General features: G+C 39.4%; 1 protein-coding gene across 10 annotated transcripts in view; it reads right to left on the reverse strand.

Annotated features, from left to right (window-relative positions):
• Window positions 1-892: 892 nt before the first annotated feature.
• The window catches only part of SEMA5B (semaphorin 5B), a 476,652-nt gene continuing 459,261 nt past the window's right edge, over window positions 893-18,283 (reverse strand). For all 10 annotated transcript variants that reach the window (XM_088146436.1, XM_088146435.1, XM_088146434.1 and 7 more), the window contains 2 exons: window positions 17,119-17,324; window positions 893-5,670 (listed from right to left, as the gene is read on the reverse strand). In XM_088146436.1, the coding sequence (XP_088002562.1) occupies window positions 5,515-5,670; window positions 17,119-17,324 (362 nt within the window). In that variant the 3' untranslated portion in view covers window positions 893-5,514. The remainder of the gene's footprint in view (window positions 5,671-17,118; window positions 17,325-18,283) is intronic.

Genomic DNA, 18,283 nt, shown 5'->3' on the forward strand with positions numbered 1-18,283 from the left:
AGTTAACTAGACTGGGCCTGAATGAGTGAGTTTTTAAAACTGTTACTATTACTACCATCGTGACTGAAAGTTCCTCTTTCAGTGGAGAGAAGAAGATGAGTCTCCCCTTTGGTTTTATTTCCAATTGCAGAGGAGGAGTATATTAGCTGTCAGCATAGGAATAAATAGGTCTGTATTAAAGACAACCAGCTTTATTGTTGCATAAGCTTTTGTGACCGAGACCTCACTTTGCCAGCGGTATGCAGTATAACTAAAACTGCTACAACTGCCTTCCCCTACCACATTTGTCTCCTTGTTATTCACAGCGCTAGTGTGTGGACACCTTTTTTTTTCCCCTTGTGCCTTCAAGTCAGTCTTGACTCCTGGTGGCTGCCTGGACCAGTCCCTGCAGTTTTCTCAGGAATGTTTTTGGAAGTGGTTTGCCCTTGCCTGCTTTCTGGGGCTGAGAGAGAGGGACTGGCCCAAGGTCACCCAGCTGGCTTCATGCCTAAGGCAGGACTAGAACTCACCATCTCCCAGTTTCCAGCCTGGTGCCCGAACCACTACACCACACTGGCTCTCGCTGCACCAACATACCCCAGCCATTTTCAAATATAAATCAAACCACATAACAAGGAAACATCTCCTAACAGGCAGGATTCAATGGCTGCATCTGGGTAGTTCTGAACAGCAAACCTAAAGTGCCTCCAAAGAAACTACAGCGGTCACCCAACTAATGTCACGTTGTAATGACTTGACTCTTCTGTGTCATCTTTGCATGCAAAGTGAGAGTGCAAAGCTTCATAGCTGTCTGCAACAACAAAAACAAAATTGAAAATAAGCTTGAACGGTTTACTTTTTAGTTCTTGCTTCACATCTATTTACTGATAATTAAGACAATAGCAACAATGTACTAAGTCAATTTGGGCTGTTTATTCATAAAGTATGAGCAAATACAAACATTGTTTACTTTGCCATTCTGAACAGGAATGGATTTTTTGTGGGTTGGGGAAGATGAACATTTCTAGTTAAAAAGTCAACTTCTCAATTTCCATTAAACAATGAAAAAAATCATTGATCTGTGAAAAATCAAGTTCTTGTTAAAATCTGCTGCTCTCTTTGGGAAGGGTTTTCCTTTAACTCTATCAGGAAAGCCTAGTGCTGCCATTTTCTGTTTTTTCTTTTTTGTTTTATTCTAAATTTATTTTTAGACATTCAGCAGTAAATATATAACATTTCTGTTATAAATATATAACAATATATTTACCAGTGTTTGAATAAGAGGATTTCATGGCGTTTATAGTTTGCATGGGTAAGAAAATTTCACATTCAGTGTGAGTAATGATTACACAGATTAAACTCTGAATGATCTTTTTGTCACAATAGATTTCATAATGCTAGGAAATTACAGTCCTAAATTATGCTTTGAAAAGGACTCAAATCATTCCCGCTTCTTATATAGATCTTAATTTAATGCATCATTCTCTAAAAAAAATAATAAGGCAATAGGTATACATGTGTATCTCAGATGTGGGTGAGTCATGGAAATACATGTTCTCCCTTGGAATGACATGTCCTTCTCCGAGTTTTTTTTCAAATCACGTGAGAGTAGGCATCTTACTTAAGAACAATATGCTTCGAATGAACTCCCCGCAGTCAGTTCAGGATCTACCTCTGAAACATGCAGTCTCTAGACCAGTGGGCAGTTCAGAGTGGTGCAGCAACAGTTCAGCAAAGGAGACCGTACTTCCTTGAGTTAGAGAAGACACAGCACAAATGACCCACATTGCATTTTGGTTCCCTGGCAGAGACAGACAGCAGAGTAGTACATGGTTGGCATAAAACTGTGATGAAGCTTTGTTGCTTTATCAGTGTAAACATGCTCTGTATTCCTATCATGATGGAAGAAGACAACACTGAAGAAAACCACAGGAACACAGAGAGACTGTTGAAGGACAATCGTGTAATAGGCTGACCAGCTCTTCCTTCTCTGACCCACTGGACCCGTTGGCTCTAATTCAGAACCTGGAATGTTTTCCAAGATGTGCACTCACAGCCTCCTGTAAATATGGCTTCCTTGAAAGAATGGCAGCATCAGGAGCTGTTAATTCCATTTAAATGAATTAGCTCTTCTGGGAAGAAAGTTTCTATAGCTGCCTGTAAGGAATTGCTGAACCAGAGTGGGTAATAGCAAATTGCCAAATCTCTGAAACCTTACCTTACCTATTAAAAGCTAATGTAATAAGATAATGATCCATAATGAAACACATATAGCAATAATTTCTCACACCCGAAAGATCACAGAAGTTAATTATGAAAATACAAAGGTGTTAATAGACTGTCCTATCCAAATATGAAAATTCACTCCCTCTTCCAATCCTCTCTAAAGATAATGAAGGAAACAAACTATTAAGTAAAGATCAGAATTACTGAAAACTTTCAAATCTCACTTCTAAAAATCTGAAATGGCTGCGGTGCTCCCTTCAGCCTATCACTAGGACTCAGTACAACTCTTTGAAATAACTTCTAGTTATAACATGTTTTAATAACTAGTTTTCACAGCTGCTTGGTTAGATTTTGCAGATGTTACTTAAAGTCACAGAAATAGATGGCTGAAATAACAAGTGTAAGAAATGGGAAGGCATTGATTTATTTGGCTTATATTCTAGTGTTTTTTAATAGACTTTGTGAACATCTCCTTTATGCTTGACCATAAGAAAATTAAGATCCAATTCCCAGAAGCTTGCATTTAATTAAATTAAATTAAATAATTAATTTAATTTAATTTAATTTAATTTCCCTTCACATCGTTCCCTGGTGTTGCATAAACTTGATTAAGGACTTGCCTGAGATTCCAAAGCAGCTTCCTGGGCAGTACCGAAGAATGATCGGGGAGGCATGGGAAGGTTCTGGGTGATTTTTCTTCCCATGTGGCAAGAGATGCATCACATGTTGAAGTACACCTCAAAACCCGTGGAACTGTTGCCACATCAAAAGTTGTTAGTCAGAGGAACTGGAGCTTTGTTCCTTTCAGGGAGAACCTTGCTGGCAAAATGCTTGAAATGCCCTCTGTCCCGGTATTACAGTCAGCACCTAGGAAAGCAAGTATTTAGACAATCCCCCCACAATGGAATGGGCTGATCCCAAGAACACCAGCAGCCTGTGTCTAAAGCACAACGGAATCAGAGATAGGAGAGTATTAGTGTCAATAAGGAGCATTACTGTGGATTAGAAACAAGGGTGCTGCATGGTAATAACTCTGATTACCGTTCAGCCCCTGCTTCCCTCCATTTTCCTTTTTTCAGGAGCATATGCAACTGATTTAAGAACAGTTGTTCCTACTTTTGAAAGAGTACCATTCTTCACTTTTGGGTCCCTGGAAAGAAAGAATTGCAATAGAGTATCTAAAAATATCCCTGCCCTGAAACATGCCATGATTTCTGGTATCTGAAGAAAACATATGTCAGAAGAACGAAGGTCTACTCTTTAAAGTAGTTGAAAAATCCACTTGGATTACATCATGGCAAAAAGTAAAAATAAAGCAAAATAACAGGAAAAGGAATACTTAATTCCCTGCAAAATGAATTACACTTTGCAAAAAATGGAACTCTGAAACAATGCTTTACTCTGGTCTTGATCCAACAATTACTTACAGACCTCAAGGGTTAATTAGTTAATAGCAAGTGTCCCAATTATTACAGATCTGCACAAGCAGCAGCTTCTGCTGGTGAAATTTACAAAGTCTGCTCTCACAGGAATTTGACATACCTTCCTACAAGGGCCTAGTTTGGGTTAGAAGCCTGTAGCAGTTTGACTGCCCAATCTCTCCATCATGAGCAAATGGAGGGATCCATAGCAGACATCCTATCTAAATCACTAGAATCTGCCCCATGCACTCAGCCAGGGTTTTTCACAGTTTAGGCACTGATGCTTGTTTTATGACTTCTGATTCGGTAAGGTAGTATGAGATGCTGGTATCAGCACTGGACCATTTTCTCACTTAAAACAGCCTCCTGAGTCATTTTAGAGCCACTGACCAGTCTGTGTTTCTTGCTTGGATGAAGGGCCTGGACTGTGCCACCTCTCAGACAATTCTTCCAATAGCTATTATAAAGGTACTACCAGCAGCTGCCCGTAATGTGTTGAATACTAGTCAACCTGAATTGGAAACCAATGGCTTAAAGCATAGTCAACCCAGCAACAGCAGACAGATAAGAGTTCATGTAGGAACTGGCTTATATTCTTATCGCATGCTCTATATTGCGGCCATCTCCACTGCTTAGCACCAAGAGTTTATACATTAGATGATGAGAAAGTATCAGTAACAAAAGACTCATCTAGCCCAAGATGACGTGGCTTCTGCATCGGTCTAACTCAGCATACAAGATAACCTTTCAAGGCTGGACTGGATTGTTTCAGAATGCTACAGACCCCAGTTTACTTTAATTGGAGCAGAATTATTTTCTGTCTTGCTCCATCACTGGTGAACAATGGCAGCTACTGATGTACATTGTATTTCTTTCTTTTTTTAAAGTAGTACTGACTGGAAGACACTAAAGGACTTTGCCATAGGCTTTCTGGGTTAGGCTACACTATGGAGACATTCTTTAGAGACAAACTGAAATCAATACTCTTTTCTTTGTTCAAGTGAATAAAAAATTATAAAAAATAAAATCAGCATTAGCACAAAGCTTGGTAATTTCAACAAGGGCAGAGGGCCATCAGTCCAACAGTGTCTTAAGAACCTCCTGGAATCAAAGCTAGAAGTAGTTCTATCAGAATCTTCCATGGCTCTTGCTTCACTCTCTTCATGTTCTCCAGAAGAATAAATCATCTTTTGTGTATCCAAAGCCCATGCTTCATGTATCCAAACTTAAAGTCTTACTACATTGCTTAGAAATGTTTCAAAACATTTCTCTTGTGTGAAGTTATCTCATATTTGTTTTATAAATCTGACAGGACTTTTTCCATTAAAGGTTGCATATATTTCACCATGTCACAGAAAATGCTGATGATACTGATTGATCCTGAAGCTTAAAAGCCAAACTCTTGAATATGGTGTTCCACAAGTCTCTCTGATGGATGATGTTCCTAATACTATTAACCTGTAGGCATATGAAGAATAAGTCTCAGCGCTTTGCTAGAATTTCTCTTCCAATGTCCACAGAACTTCTGAAACTGTACTGGGTAGTCATATCATTCCACACAAATTTAGCACATTAGGGTTGGTTCCAGGATTATCTTGGTATCAGACACAAAGGAACAACTCACACTGTGATATCCATACCAGTATCTGCTATCTCTAGCTGAAGACTCCTCAAATATCCTAGACCAGATTACCCATTATCCATAAGCAGAAGGTCCACTTAAGGAGATGTGCTACTTGAAAGTAAGACCACCAATAAGAGAGAAAATAAAAGGCCCACTTATAATATTTACATCTATAGACTGGGCCAATATTTGGTCCATAAACTCAATTTTAAAAATAAAAATCATATAGGAAGTAATCCAGTTCTTGGGCAAATCTGTCCATCATCAGCTATTAGTAAAGGTCCTTCCAGGAGAGGCCTCAGGCCTGTAATCATATTTATTCAGTGTGCTGGGATAATAGGTTGTTGTGTACACATTTGTTTGTTGCAAAGGATAGAAGTTGGTCCTGTCATCTGGTATTAAATTGTTCTTGTTCAGTGTCTGTGAAAGAAGAACAAAATAATTTTAGATAATAGTCTCATCCTACCTTTCTCAGTGTTAGAATTCTTGTCTCTTCTGTTCTCTAGTACCACTTTCAGCTGTAAACTTGCTTCTAGCTAAGCTGTGTCTACAGTTATTCTGGGTTTCTCTGTACAAACTTTAAGTTGGTTGGGATACGATGCCTCTGCCTCTGGAGAAATTGAGCCCTGCCACTACTATAAAACCAAGACCCACAGATGTTTTCATATTTGGGGGCTGATTCTCTGCCATTACTTTGTAAACCGTTGAAGATGATAAATAGAGAAATTGGGGAATTCCAATCCAATACCTAAATCTGGCTCTGAATAAGTATCTGTTTCTCACCTGCCCCCTCCTTAAAACTTAATATACATTGCTACCCTCTTTCCCTCAGAAAAACACACGAGCAATTAATTTTTCATCCTGAACAGTACTTGATCATAAGAACAGCACAATCAAGGACAAAATTTAAATTCAAGATTCAAAAATACAATTTTTAAATTACTAAATACAAAACAAGTAGAAATGAAAAAGTTTAAATGATGTTGAATTACATTTACATAGAAACATTATGGGTGGGGTAAAGGGAGTTAGGATTAGTTGGAAATAGGCCAAACCTTATCTAAGCTATGGACCAGAGTACTCTCCCGAGTTTAGAGAGTTTTCCACAAAATTCTAGCGCAAAAGCCAAATTATAATCTTCTATTTACAATCCCACTGTGGCAGGAGCACACCTGTCCTCAAACCATCCAGTGGTGACTGCCAAATTCTTCAAGCTAGTATATTTTACTCCTTCCTGGTTGCTGGCATTTGTGCTTCACTCCACCTCTCTTCAGATAATACAGCAGAGATCCAGATCAGGGTGTAAGACCCATTTCAGTGTTGTAGAGGGATTGGAAAACTTTTTGGGTACTCAGGCATATTTAGAATTTGGAGGTCACCGGGTGGGCAATCTTACAAAATGGCTGCAAAACTAGGCATGGAAAGCTACAAAGCACTCATTTATCACAACCAGTTAACCTTTTCCTTTTTTCTCTGCTGCTTGCATCCCCCCTGCAACCCAAAGTGGCTACAAGCCCACACTTCATAGCAGACATCCTATCAATCAATAAAGTGGCTGAACCAGTGAAGGGCTGCTCTGCATGATAATATTCTGCATGAGCGCGACAAAGCCAAACACTCAAGCCTTTAAGTAGCAGCATCCACGGATCTTAAAAATGTGACAAGTCTACCTGGCTTGCTGCAGCTGCCATAAGGGTAATGACATCTCTGCAATATGTATCACCGCTCTGCCAGAGTAATTTTGCTGCATGCAAACCACACCTTCCTAGCATGGCTGACTGCTCAGTGAATTAAAGGGAGTCGGGGGAAGGCACTAATCACATCCACTAAGCTGTACTGCTAAATCCTTGCTTTCCCTCCCTAGCCGACATGATACAACCCCAAAGCCCATGGAAGGGATACTTAGCGTTGCAAGATGACAGCATAGAAAGAACGCAGCTTCCCTCCCCCAGGGATTTTTCCACCCTCTACCAAACCTTTTCCTTTTCAGATCAGCCTCTGCCCCTTGACAACATGTGCTTTGCCACTTCATCTGTCAATGCTTTCTAAATGGGGGAAAGCCTTTGCTCCAAATACAACTCATGAGTAACGAAACTGTAGGTTTCAGTCTGGGTTGCTTAGAGGGCAGTGCAAAGATAGTGCCAAATCCCAAATGGCTACAATTCGTCAGCTTTTGACTAGTGGCCCAACAGGGCACAGACTCCCTCTTGATGCCTGTGTAGGTCATCCAGGCAGAAGGGGAGCCTACCAAAGAGAGACCACTGCTTCTGTTACCCCACACACAGGCATAAAGAAAGGAGAAAGAAAAAAGCCAGTGAGAATGGGAAGAGCAAGCTAAAAGATAGGAGTGTCATCCTATACATTCTAAGAAATGGAAGGACAAAACAAATATCTACAAATATGTGCCAAGCTCATTCACATAGTTCTGGAAATGGAAAGCCTGCTTTGCTATCTCAACCATGCAAAATGAAAGGGAGAAAATGTTATTTTCAGGAGCAGCCAAAATGACTATCTGCAAGGAAACAAGACATTGTCAGGCAATGTTTGAAACATCGCATCCTCTCTCTACTTTCATTTCTCATTTCACAGCTGAAAGATGCACTGATTTTCTTCCTCCTAAGATTTCAACTTCCCCCCAAAGGTCTTCTTATTGGAAGAAATATACAAACAAAAAACAGAGGATGTTTTCCAGTCCATGGCACTTATGCTTGGCTACAGCAAAATCTCTCTCAAGAGTGAATGAAGTGCCAGGGTTCATACTGTGCTAACCTGATGAAAACAGGTCTCATCTTGTTAATGACGGGCAGGCTACCTTACAGAGATGTCAACATTCTTCCTATGCCTAAGGACTGCATTTCCATGAAAGTCATAAGCCTGGATTTCACAGACAACCCTTTTTCTGCCTTCATCTTGCTTGATTCAGAATCGCTGACATTTCCTTTGCTTAAATCTTCATCGATTGCATTCATTCATTACATAGCCCAGCTCTTTTTTTCTAAATATGTGGCTGGCACCAGGGGCATTCGTAAACCATGGAAATGACTAGTGTCTTCCTTGAGTTGCTTCTTAATTGAATTGTCTGGCTATCTGGCCAATCTCCTTAAAGTCCTAGAGAATGATTAATTTTTTCTTTACAAATTCTGTGCAATTCCAAGAATGTTCCATATATGGCCAGCACTAATGTGTGTGATTTTCTTTTTAACAGTGATGTATCCATTGCATGACCCCTTTTTTATATCCTCTATAAACTAGCAACCATGCCTAAATTATATGGTGTGTAAAAAATTACTTGCATTGAATATTTCAAATTTAGCTAATACACATTTAACTGCCTTGAGAGTACGTTAGAGTTGTGCTTCACACAGAAAGCCAACCTTTTCCTGCATCCTAGACTGTGGAAAGTCAACATTTTGGATGTGAGCAAACTGTACCCTCCCCTTAATTTTTTCCAGCAACTGATACTCAAACTGAGGTTGCCTCTGACACTAAATATAAGATCTAAGCACAGTGACTCAGGTTTAAGATTCATTCATTGTTCTGATCTCTTTTCAATCGTTTATTTCAGTTTAAGTTATGCTGCATAGCCATTTTATGTAGAGAAAACAGAGACAGGCAAAATGTTTCAAATCATAAATGCCCCTTCCTTGGCACAACATACCTATTTTGAGTGTGAAACATGCTGCTTCAAAACACTTCTAACATGATCAAAGTAGTCCATCTCTCCCATGAAATAGCTGCTTCGCACTCCAAATGGGGAGCTTTGAATTGACAGTGGGGTGTTTTGAAAGGAGATTACCTGCTTGAGTCTTCTTGGAAGCGTATGACTAACCCTTCTTAGATAGACATTATGGATTAGATGGATCCTAGGCTTGGGGAAGCACTGCTCATTCCTATTTTTATAGAAGTATCTTGTACTCTCAGTAGAAGTCACTCTAACTTACTACAGCCTACTTTAAGTGAGTAAATAAGTTTATCGTTGTAACCACAGGTCATAGCATAAGAACGCCATAAAATAAAATAAAATAAAATAAAATAAAATAAAATAGTGAAATTATAAAATAGAGTAGAAGCATTAGATGTAAAAAGGCTACAACAGAAGAAAGCCAAAGCTGCAACTAAGAGCTTAAGTATTTCTTTCTAAGTTTAAATGACAGAGGAGCAAAAGTAGTAGCTTGATTGCTGACAGCTGGGAACATATCTGCAAGAAGACAGTTCAATTTTTCAAGGTCAGAGCCCCTGAGTTCATCTGCCAGTAGTAATTTGGCCCTGACCTCATTGTAAATGGGGTAGTGGAGGACATAATGGATAACGTCCTCCACTTGACTAACGCCACAAGGACAGAAGCGTTGTTTGACAGGGAACTTACAAAATTTCCCTTTGAGACAGGTGGAGAGTATGGTCTACAGGCAAAAGGACGCTAAAGCCCTTCTCAGTGAAGCACTGGTTATGTTAACCAGGTACTGGGAGAGGCTTCCATATTTTTATAGTGATGATACCAAGATGAAAATTTGGATGACTGCATTACAGCGGCATCTTTATTTAGCATCCCTTTCAAAAAGCCAATCTCTAATATTTCCCCTATTCCAAGATCTAAGTTCTCCCAAAGGTGGTAGGGAATACATTTGTAGAATGAGCGACAAAAGTTTAGTCCATTGATTCCCAGCTGTGTAATGGAGAAAACAGTTTGGCAAGATGGGATTCTTGAAGGCTTTCTCGTTTCTTACAGTGCCCCAGCAATGCAAGATGTATTCTAACAGTGACGGAAGACAGCCCTACCTTCATCCTTAAACAGGCAGTGGGGGTACCCTGGGGGAGGCCCAGGATCTTCCTTGTGAAGTTGTTTTGGACTACTTCCAATTGGACGATGATCTTCTCATCCCACCCCCAAATCTCAGCCTCATACAGCATCTGGGCTATCACCTTGGTTTGGAATATTTTAAGTGCAGGGGCTACCATTTCCCCTCCTTTAGAATTTAAAAAAAAAAGTCAGAATAGCACCTACTGTATGCTGGGCAATTGTCAAGCCAGTAGATAAGTGTGCTTTCCATAAAAGGGACTTATGAAAGGTGATGCTCAGGTACTTAAAAGAGGGACATTGCTCTATTTGTTGGGCATTAATTGTCCATCTGTGTTTAATATTACTTTGCCAAAAACTACTGCTTTTATTATAATTTATCTTAAGTTTTTCCCCTTTCACAGTAAGCAGCTAGTCTGGCCAGTAATCTAAAGCCAGTCTCAGTTCAGGAAATAAGAGCCATGTCATCTGCATACATTAACACTTAAATTTTCGGTCCATGAGAGCAAGGGAAGAGTGAGGGGAGAGGAAACTTTGTGACTTCATGGCCACTACAATATCATGAATACAGAAGTTAAATAAGAAGGGAGCAAGTAAACAGCCCCATTTACTGTTACTCCTCTCTCCAATAAGATAAGGTCTGGCTATTTTGTTTGACCTGTTTTCCAATGTTTCAGACTGATGTTTTTTCTAAACCTGCACCTATGAAAGCTTTTAACTGTGGATGTCAGGGCTTAAGCCGGAGACATCTGCACACAAAGTATATAGTGTATCATGGAGCTATCAGGACACACCCTGCTGAAGCTACTAGGGTTTCACCATTTTGGACATTGTTAATGGAGACTCAGATTCTGGTAAGGGATTCACACAACCATTTGGTACTTTTTAATACTAAAATCAGTCAGCCATCATGGATTATTATAGTCATGATTAAAAGAGGGGTTATAACATAAATTATGTACATGGGCCTTTTAGAACTTGCTCTTTTAAGAGCAGCCTTGCTGGTTACGAATTGTGAAAGTTGTATATGTTCACAGTTCCTAGCCAGCTGTTGTACACACGAAGAGGGCATCAGGTGGGGAAGACCATTTAAAAGCAAAGGCTAGAAGTGCAGTGCTTTTTTTTTTTTTAATAGCTTGAGTTATTACAATCCAAACAACCTGGTTGAGCTGATGATGGCGTAAGGAATTCTATTATAATGCATGATGTAAACAACTTGTATTACAATATGCATTCATGCTGAACATAATACGATACTGTCAAAGTGCTGTAGAAATTGTAGCTAATTTAATGAACACAAATGGCCGAGGAGATGACTTGAAAAATGCTCTCCTTACCTTCCTAAAAGATCCAACAACAGAACCTAGGATATTATTAAAAAAAAAATGAGAAAGTGGTGGGGAGAAGGAAAGCTAGGGTGAGACTTTTTTAAAACCTTGCAATAGTAAATGCCCAGACCTCTTATCATCCTAGAAAACACTGATAGGCTACTGTCATCCACAGTAGTTCTATCTCTGCTGAATTAATATTCATGGAAACTTAATGCCCAGGCAGGTAACCCCTCCTTGAAATTAAATCTAATGTTGTGGTTAAAGCATAAACAATGCTATCAACTTCTTGATTGACTGGTGAACAGGAAAGATTAATGATTGAAAAATATGCAATAAAATTATCTTTGGAATCCTTGTATTCTTATATACTATGGCTCTAATATAAGTGCTTGCTGCTTTTCCTTTTTTCCATGTTCTACATGCACATGGACACATCCATGTGCAAACACAGAGTGTCAAAAGATGCCTTTGCTCCTTTAATGGTGGAACTAGTTTGTTTGAAGCTGAAAAGATCTATGTTTGTATACTGAGTTCAATATCTGATCCTCTGGATCAAAACACAGATCACATAAGACGTGTGCTGTTTGCAACCCTTCTATATATCCTCCCACAAAATGAAAAAGTTTAAAAATCTTTAACATGGTATGAAAAAATATATTTTCAGAATGTAATACACATTATATTGCAAGAGACAGTAAACAGAGAAGAAGGAATTTGCATTTTGAAAACACTGCTGAACAGGTTAAATGCTTTATTTTAGCAAATGGCCAGTTTATTTTTTTCTTTGTTTCATATCCACCTGTATTATCCTTCTTTAAATCTATATATGTATATGCCTGAATAATCACTGTCCTTTATGTCACTACTTTAGCACACTATGTATCAGCTCCATGTTCTCATTATTTCTTTATTCATATTCTGTCCTTCCTTAATTCTGGTTACTCTCCTTATGTCTTTTGTTCTTAAATTAAGGGTTACAGAAACAGCAGGAAAATGTAGGGTGGGAGAGCCTATAGCACTCGTTGTGGTTGTGACTTATTGGGATGACAGCTTTTTCTCCCCAACATTTAAAACAAAGGCTGTAGTCACAAATAATTCAGTCATACTTTTCTACCGTGTCCTTTAAATAATGCCCAAATTGACTATGTCTCCTAATAAACTGAATGTCCTCCACTTCATTAATTAGATCAGATGCCCTACTTTGCAGGATCTCAAATTCATTTGTGCCTTTGGAAAGCTCAAGGGACCTAAACTGGACATCTCAGATGTGGTGGAATTAATGCATTACCCATTCATATCACGGAGAAGGTTACTGTGAAAAATCCAGTTCCAAAGAAAGGTTTTCAGCACTGCTTATGACATTAAGATTACAATCACATTCCCATAAATAGTTCTGCTAATTTCAAAAGTATTTATTCACCTTACCCCTCCATTATTTAAGTAGAATAGGCCAGGAATTTGGGGCCCTCTAGATTTTGCTGAAGTACAACCCGCCCCCCCCCCCAAAAGAATTGCAGTTAGCAGTATCTGGAGGACCAGGTGATTCTTCACCTGTGCAGAGAAATAAACTGAAGAAACAGAATCTATTTCCTGTCTTTCTTTCATCTCACATTTCCTCCATTCACCAATTCTGAACAGATGCTTAACCTCCCCTTACAGATGTGATGCCCAGCATCTTCTGGCTACCATTTTCTGATCTACATTTCTATTAAACTTTCCTACTATATTCTTCCAATAAACCCTGGGGATTGCAGTTCTGTGGTTATTTCATCACTAATAACAGAGTTACTAAACAATAGTTCTTAAGATAGGAGAAGCTATGATAGGAGACAACCAATTCACATGTATATCGCCAGTGAGTTTCTAAGTATCGTCTTCAGTCTTTTGTGTGGAGCTTCATCTACTAGTGGCCCAGCATGACTCCTCTACAGTTTTCTCCTTTAAGGACCGGCTTCCTAACAATTCATTTGCTAAACTCAGCCTAACTCCACCCCTATTTCCTGTTGGAATCTCCCCTCCCCATCCCTATTAACCATGATCTTTTACTCTCAGCTTATTTTTCTATGGTAGGAGGCAAAATTCAGGGGATCATGTTTATTAATGATACTGATACTTCAGGGTAGCCTTGAGCACCAGCCTGGCATTAAATAAATGTTTAGTGGTGTCTAAGGACTCCTTCTGATTATGGAACACAAAGAAGCAAATGTTTTCAGGACAGTGGAGACATCTTAGTTAATGAAGCTGTACCTGAAACAAACAGGATGTGGCCTTTCTGTGTCAATCAACATGCATTTAATTAGATGAAAGAGATGGGAGAAAGCAGGAAGGGTGGGGGAGATTTTTGTTTGTCTGACATAATTTACATTCTCCAAATTCCTGCTGACTCATGCTTAACAAAAATGTTTTCTTATTAACTTGCAAACAACTTTTTGCCACTGTAACCTGAAAAAAACACTGTAGAATAATTTTTGGAGGAAGTTCAGTAAAGAGGAAAGGACAGTACGGTGCCCTTCTTCTGTAGTCATTTAACTGCAGCTGCACCCACAAATAGTAATGGAATTTGCTAATGTGCAAAGCTCATTGATATATTCATGATCCTGGAAACCTGAATGACAATCTTTGAGCCTTGCTTATTGAGATAGTCATGATCAGGAAAAATCCTACATTCAAGATAAGTTCAAGCAGGATAAACTTCCTTAGCACTGGCTTTTCTCCACCTATGACCCTTTGCAAATTCCTGCCTTCCTGTCTTGGATAATCTGACATATAGTCAAGGACTAAGAGAGAAAAGAAGGATGTGGAAGGGTTTTGTTCCTCTTAAGGCAGATTGAAAACACAGAGCTATTATCTCTCCCACAAATCACAGTATCTCACAGAAAGCTCACAGGCATACAAGGATTGCCCCAAAGACCAAATGACATTCAGCTCTGCTCATTCTCAGTGATGCATATGCATTACTTCTAGATACCTAATGCAGAATTACGGACTGCCGAACTATTCAAATTGCCTTATAAAATGAGCATGAACTAGCATTAGAATTTAGGGGATGGGGGTTCTGGCAGTTTTCACTTTGTTCTGGCTTTACCACTTTTGAGAATACAGCTCTTGTTCTAAAAAAAAGTTTTGTTTCCTCACCCTAAAAAAAAAAATCTATATAGATATAAAAGCAGGCTCAAATTATCTTACTTCAGATACATTATGTGAAGACCCAGCTCTCTGGAGAAGGCTCTAATGCTGGGAAAGTTGAAAGGAAAGAGAAGAAGAGGACGACCAGCAGCAACGTGAACAGACTCAGTTACGGTAACAACGAGTGTACTGTTGGAAGAGCTGAAGGACCAGGTTAGGGACAGATCACCATGGAGAAAATCTATCTATGTGGTCAGTAGGAGTCAGCAAGGACTTCATGGCACGTAATCAATCAATAAACATAAAAGTGACCTCTCCGAAGAAAGTAGCTTAGCTGTTTTCCTACATGCGGGGGGTTCGTGTGCTTATTGGTAGCAACAAAGAATTGAATGAAAGATGCTATTTATATATTCAAACTATTTTAACAATATTTTCTAATGAAAACTGCCCAAAGGTTCTTCCAATAAAAAAGTATAGTTAAGACACATTTTAAAAACCAACAAAAGAAAATCCAGAGGTGGTAGCAACAACTGGAAGAGGGGTGCATAGTCACAGTATCGCCCATATTATATATGATTTTCTGCATTAAGAAGGTAACCTATCAGGGAGAAAAGCTCCAGGTTATCTTAGAGCTTAGCCAATTGAGACAGAGTGTGTCTGACATGGAAAAGTGTCCAGTCCTGCAATTTCCATCTGCATTTGGAAGGTTCAGGGAGGATGCAGCAAATTATTTATCTAAATGTGCTGTTAAATTTAAGGATCCCAAGCTAGGTATACCATAAGACTTCAAATATTTAGCTCTGCTTCATCATCTGAGAAAGCAAAGTAAAGCAATACAGTATACTTCCTTCTATGGTCCATCAAGATCCCCATAAACCAAACAGTGTACTCATAGTTTCTAAGGTAGGTTTTAATCTTTTGCGGGGGCGGGGGGCAGTAGGGATATGTAATCTTCCTCTTGCAATGCCTTTTCCCTATAGGAACCAGTAAGGCATTCTATATGGAGGAAAAATATGCAATTCCTTAAGTCACAGAAAGGAACTGAAACACGGACGAAAGAGCTGATGCTCCACTTTCAGCCGGGATATAATGAGGCTCTGCTGGGGGATAGTTTTCCTGGGATCGCTTCGGTATAAAGATACTTAAATCTAGATTCAAAAATTATTATTGGTGCACCCAGCCTGCATACCAGCTGATCATGCATGCATCAATAAAATTATGTATCAGTAGAACTGACTGTTTCCTTCCAGTTTGTTTGCTGGCGGTGATAGACTTTCCAGGTGCAATCTGGCCCCTATAGGGCAGGGGAAGCCTGAATAAGGATTCGCAGGCTTCAAAACACAAGCAAACAGGACCGGTAGGTTGAAGGATTGCTACCATATGTCAAAATCTATTTTCTAGCTCTGAACATTATTTTAAAATGGTTTTCATGCAATGGTACCCACTTGAAAATCTGTGGAAATGCTTTGCTCTATCATCAGCACTCTTTGGAAGCATGATTTTCCAAGGAGGCCCTCAACTGGGATCCTGCTTTCTGTACCTGCTCCCTATTTACTTGTTTGTTTTTTAAATATAGGCCAAAGAATAGTAATCTTTGCCATCATCTCTGCAAGTTAATCAATTGTTTTTAAGGAGTATTTTCCCTTGTCTCCAAGTTACTTTGTTGATTACAGTTGCTGGATGCTTTATTATGTGTTAATTGCTACTGTGGTATCTGTTAGCTTGCCAGGATCATTTCTTGATGGGGAAACTCCAGCTAAAAACAAAAAAGAGGTTACCAAGACAATTCATGCAAAGTAGAGAATACTTTCTTGTGAATAAGCCTACCAAACAAACAACCCATTTGGTTACATCAATATAATGTTTCCCATACCCATCAAATGTATTATATGTGCACCTATGAACAAAATAAACTGTTTTCTGTCCTCTTCTGATATTGATTAAAATTTGGATGAAGAGAGGACAGAATTTACATGAAATGAAAAACACGTATAGATAAATAGGGAAAAGGAAGAAAGTATAGACCAGGTTTCAAACCTTAATATTCAGCTTTTGATAGGATGCTACACTTATCTTCCAAAAGTATGCATCTATTGCTCTTCCCTTCAGAAACATGTCTCAGTTAAATTATCAAGTCTATGTTTATAACCAGGGTAATGGGCAAAGCCAAGGCACCTTCTGTAGGAAAACAGCCCTTTTAAGCCACAACAGATCTCTCTGACCCAAAACAGGCCATGCCTGAAAAGGAGGCACAAATTGAACAACAGAATCAGAAGAATCATGTGGTAGGTTCTGGCTGGACAAAGCCATATCAGGTGATTTAGTGGTTAGGATAGTTCTGCCACACGATTTTACTGATCATAAAATTCAGCTCAAAGTGTACTGTAAAAAGAAAACAAGGAAATTGCATGAAAAGTTAGGAACCATTGAGCACAGTAGGAACACTGGGCCCTCAGTTGTGGAACTTCAACTCTCAATAGCTCTAACCAGCATAATCCATGGTAAAAACCCTGAAAATTGTAGTTTAGTAATGTCTGGAAGGCCATAGATTATCTATTTCTACTGCAAATGTATAGTATGCTCAACATAGATCAATTCATGGATACGGTCTTTTACCTTGAATTCCATAGGTGTGTATTTTTCGTTCTTGGGCGTTGTGTTGCCTTTGTAATGAAGATGATTGGGAGTAGTGGGATGGATAACAGTTGACTCCTGAGATTGCCTCTGGCACCGTTGACAGTAAACGTAGATCACAAAGGTTAAGAGGCTAGAGCCAAAGAAGCAGGAGATTCCTGTGGCAATAAGGTGGATGAGGCTAAAACCTGGGAGAGATGGTATAAGAGATGCTAAGATCAGTGACACAAAAATGACAAAACAGTGACACTTTTCTCAGCTATAAGGTGAACATTCTTACTCCAATTTGGAAACAAAATATTATAAGGTTTCATACACTGCTACCACGCTGGCACTGCTTCCGCAAAATGCTCGCCCACAACTAGCTCTCCCATCTGCACTACCATATTCACTGCTGCACTGGATGCCAGCTGGGTCCTGGGCACAATTCAAGGTGCTGGTTGCCACCTTTAAAGCGTTTTCTGGCATAAGGCCTAGTTATCCGAGGAACCACCTCTCTCTGACAGTTGCTGCCTTCCTGTAAGATTTGGCAGAGTAGATATGCTCCAGGTCCCCTTGGTTAAATAATGCCATCTACTGGGACCTAGGAAGCAGGCCTTCTCTGGAACAGTATCCCTCCTGAGATCCATATGGCTCCCACCCTCTTGATGTTCACAATGTCACTGAAAACCTGGCTGTTCTCCCAGGCCTTGGGATAGGTAGGTGGCCAAGCTTTTATTGTTTCCTGCTTTTAAACACTGTAAGCTACACAGAATGACACCGAGTTGGGTGGCCTCTAAATCTTATGTATGTATGCATGAGTGAATTGTCTATATGGCTCAATATATCCCTCCTACCCTTCCCCTAAAGTCAGTTTTATATGGAGAAGTGACCTGTATGACAAAAACATACTAAACAAAGCTTGTGCTTCTCAGTAGCTCCAGAGGATACCTCAGTTCTTTTTCTAGGGTTTTATCTGCAAATCCTTGGATAAGAAGTATGCCCTTGATGATAAAAAACACTCATACATTATAACCGTAAGAAAAGGGTATTGGGATGACTACGGAATGAATGAAGACCTAAGAATAATTTTCTGCTCCCTTGGTACAAGCAAAACGCAATTGGAGGACGCTGCATCCACTTTCCTCCCTTCCTATTAGTTTGCTCA

The sequence above is a fragment of the Python bivittatus genome, unplaced genomic scaffold (assembly GCF_059951505.1).
Source record: "Python bivittatus isolate LINGU-HERP-01145 unplaced genomic scaffold, Pbiv_v1 ctg000480_np1212, whole genome shotgun sequence".
Lineage (NCBI taxonomy): Eukaryota > Metazoa > Chordata > Lepidosauria > Squamata > Pythonidae > Python > Python bivittatus.